Source organism: Meleagris gallopavo, chromosome Z (genome assembly GCF_000146605.3).
Source record: "Meleagris gallopavo isolate NT-WF06-2002-E0010 breed Aviagen turkey brand Nicholas breeding stock chromosome Z, Turkey_5.1, whole genome shotgun sequence".
Taxonomy (NCBI): Eukaryota; Metazoa; Chordata; class Aves; order Galliformes; family Phasianidae; genus Meleagris; species Meleagris gallopavo.
The window spans coordinates 54,092,657-54,096,220 of record NC_015041.2 but is presented as its reverse complement, the minus strand read 5'-3'; the positions used below and the strand labels follow the sequence as shown (position 1 = coordinate 54,096,220).

The 3,564-nt window shown below is 30.3% G+C and overlaps 1 protein-coding gene across 1 annotated transcript in view; it reads right to left on the bottom strand.

Moving 5' to 3' along the window:
• Positions 1–3,564, bottom strand: part of MEF2C (myocyte enhancer factor 2C) — a 92,895-nt gene that overhangs the window by 43,487 nt on the left and 45,844 nt on the right. The window contains exon 2 of the mRNA XM_031557439.1: positions 1,688–1,931. Coding sequence (XP_031413299.1) covers positions 1,688–1,788 — 101 coding nt within the window. The 5' untranslated portion in view covers positions 1,789–1,931. The remainder of the gene's footprint in view (positions 1–1,687; positions 1,932–3,564) is intronic.

Genomic DNA, 3,564 nt, shown 5'->3' with positions numbered 1-3,564 from the left:
AACTTTAGTATTTTAGGTTTACTGATAATAATTAGTACTGAATGTGGGTGATAGAAGCCTTGAAGCTCTACTCTGAATGACTTGACACACTATCAGTATGCATTTTAAAAACAAATCTAGCCTCTTGAAAGACTTTTTTTTTTCCCCTCAAAACTGGGGATTTAGTTCTCCATAAATTCTGTATTTGAGTAAACATATTGCCATAACATTAATAATGGCAGAAGTTCTTTAGCATCATTTACAAAATGATAATTTGCTTCAGAAAGAAAACCTGGCAGTGTGGGAAGTTCCAAACAACTAGTGTCTTAATATTTAATGATAAATGTAGTTCAATATTCAAAATCCAATTCTAATTTCATGCTATAAACCAATTAAAACAAATACAAATACAGTGGTGGATTTATGTTGATAGAATTATTGCTTTTTGGCTTGGCCCATCACAATAGGCACCTTTAGGGAAAACACAGAATATACCCACCATAAACATTGCTTTTAATTTTAAATGTGATTTTATGCTACTAGCACAAGTGACTATTTAGGTTATAGGCTTTAAGCATTTGAGGAAAAATATTTAAAAATTATGATTTATTGTTACAGTTTGAATTTTAAGTAATAAAATCATTCAAGTCTATGGACAACATAATCACTTCTTAAAAACAACTTATGAATATGAAGAAATTAAAAGAAGAAATTAATAGAATTAATATACTGATAGTAATATACTGATAGTAATTCAGTATCAAGTTCTTTAAGGAAAGATACTGAAGATTACTGCCAAATTGCAGGCACATGTATGCAGAATGCTAATCACAGGGCTAAATAATTTTATGGAGATCTTCTCACACTTGTGAATCTCGTTTCAACAAAACATCCATTCATTTATTTACATCAAATGCAAACAGCACCAGCTTCTCACAGACTTTATTTAAAGATGTGAATAGTTGAATTTTATTTTTCTAAAAACAGAAAATGACTTTCTCTAATTTATGACCATATTTTAACTAGTAGAGTTAGTGTTGATAATACATAATTCAGCCATTTAATCTAAAATAGTGGTATTAATCAATTAACTGATCCTGCTAGATTTTTTAGCTATATTATTAATTAGGAACATGTTATTTCATAAATACAACATGCCAATGTTATTGTGTATTGGTTTTAGAGTGTGTTGGGCTATCCAAATGTTTTGAAAATTCATATTCAGGTAAGAAAATATATATATATATATGTTAAATGAAGTAGTCATTATTTCATGCAGGATGTAAAAATAAAAACACTGAAAAGATGTAGAAAGAAATAATTTGAATGTATGAATTTAAAAGAAAGTCATACTCAACATAAATTCACGGTATAATAGGTCACAAAATGCAGTACCGTAAGCCTGAATTCTGTAACAACTTGCAGATGTACTTAACTGTGTGTATTACACGCTGAAGTCAAAGTGAATACAGAGGGGGTCCAAGGTAAAACATATGCATCAGCCTTTGTAGAGTCAAGGCCTTAAGTAATAAGTTCCTAACTATGCATATTTGTAAACTTGAAAAACCTGTGCGAGGTTTCTGGTTGTTTCCGAAATGTACTTTTTCTTTGATGATCTTCAATACTTCATATATAAGTATACATATATACAGGTATATGCATTTATAGAAAGCTATCACCTCTTTGATCACTTATGAGAGTAAGTCACCCTATAAATACAGTATTAATCTCAACACCAGTATTGTTATTACTCACCTGTCTGTTACGCTCATCCATAATCCTTGTAATCTGAATCTTTTTTCTCCCCATAGTCCCCGTTTTTTTTCCTCTCCTTCTTCCTTAAAATTATGTATTTTCCCTTCTCTTTTCTTTCTCTTTCCTGTTTCCTCAAAACAAGCCTCCTTCTTCAGCACTTGCACTATTCAGTTCACAGTCCCCTGCATCCGTTCCTGCTAAACACAGAAAGGAAATAGAATGTTACTACAAATTGATAACTAGATGAAAGTTGTTTTATGGAGCCAACAACATGTCCTAATTATAATTTATTGCGCAAGTAAAGTTTAATACATTTTACAATTGCATCTAGAAAGTAAGTACCTCAAAAAGACATAATATAATTCAAAGTTTTCTGCTTATGAATAAACCCACCAAAACATCAAGAAATTAAAAGGACTAAAATTCACGTTGCCAAAACTTTAACAGAATTAAATATCTCTAGTTTTAAATATCACTCACTGCAGTAATATGAAAAATTACCTAAATCAGAGAGTTAATGAACCTTTATGTACCTATGTATGCTAAGTAGGCCAGCTAATTCATTTCTGAAGGGAAAACAATCTTGTGTTTTGACAGCAGAGGTGATAATGTCCCTCATTATGCAAATAGGATGGACCTTTATTATAGTGTTATGTGATATATGAGAGATGTCAGCTAGTTTAAATCCAACTTTTTAAACTTTATTCTTCAAGAATGTATATTACTGCATTACTCAACATACTAGAGAAATTGTGAGTGTGTTTTCTCTCATTTCATTTCAACATGAATTCTAAAGGGTACTGACAAATGATTTATTAGCAGCAAATATGTTCATCTCTCCTTATGAAAATTCTTGCACCAGAAGCCAAGTTATGAAACACAGAATAGTGAGGACAGATGATAAATTAAGAATGTTTGGAAAAAGACTTTCACAGTTTCAGTAAGGAACTGATATTAGCTCCCTGAACTTTACAATACCAATATTGTTGCAAGTGAGGACTGTTAGATATGATATATAAAAATACATGATGCAGTAAGAACTCCTTGTTTCACCAAATGTCGTTAAGTCACATATCTGTCGAGTATAAAATATTTTTAGCAAAAAAAAACCCAAACCCTCAACTTGATAAAAAAAATAATACAGAAGTGATGTTCAGAATAGTTCTAAAGTACAAGGTGTCTCTTCTTGTTTTTTTGATCTTTATTTGAAATACTTTAATGTTTACATATTCTGAAGAGCATGGAGTTCATTATAATATAGAAAAGAGAGAAAAATAAATAAGATTCATTTAAAGTGACTTTTTTTTTTATTTTTTTATTTTTTCCCTCTGTGTATTAAAAGTATTGTGTTGTAAATCAAAATTTAGTAAATTAAAAACAGGCTGTTGTCTCCTTATTTGTAAAGTTCATGGTCTTGCAGCCAACCAGATGAATTCTCTCAATATGTTATGTAACATTAAGCCAATGTCCTGGGCATTTAATCCATTGTTTGGCTCAGACTCAAAGCTAGTGAGGTAGAAAAGCTAGACCTCACTCATTCTGATCTTCAGTTCTCTCTTTGCATACATTAAACTTTAAGCTGCTTAGTGTTTTATCACTGAAAGAAAAAAATAAGTTAACAAGCAAGCAGTCAGTCAGAGTTTTCTAACTAGCTGTTATAATTAATTTGCTAAGCGAGAGATTTTCAAATATATGACTTACTATCTTTCTGTCCATTAATATCTTTGTGTATTATCTTTTAGGCATATTTATGTATGCCTAATTGTTTACCATAATGAAGAATATGGCATGTAAATGGAAAACTTTATATTGCCAATTTTATAAAATATA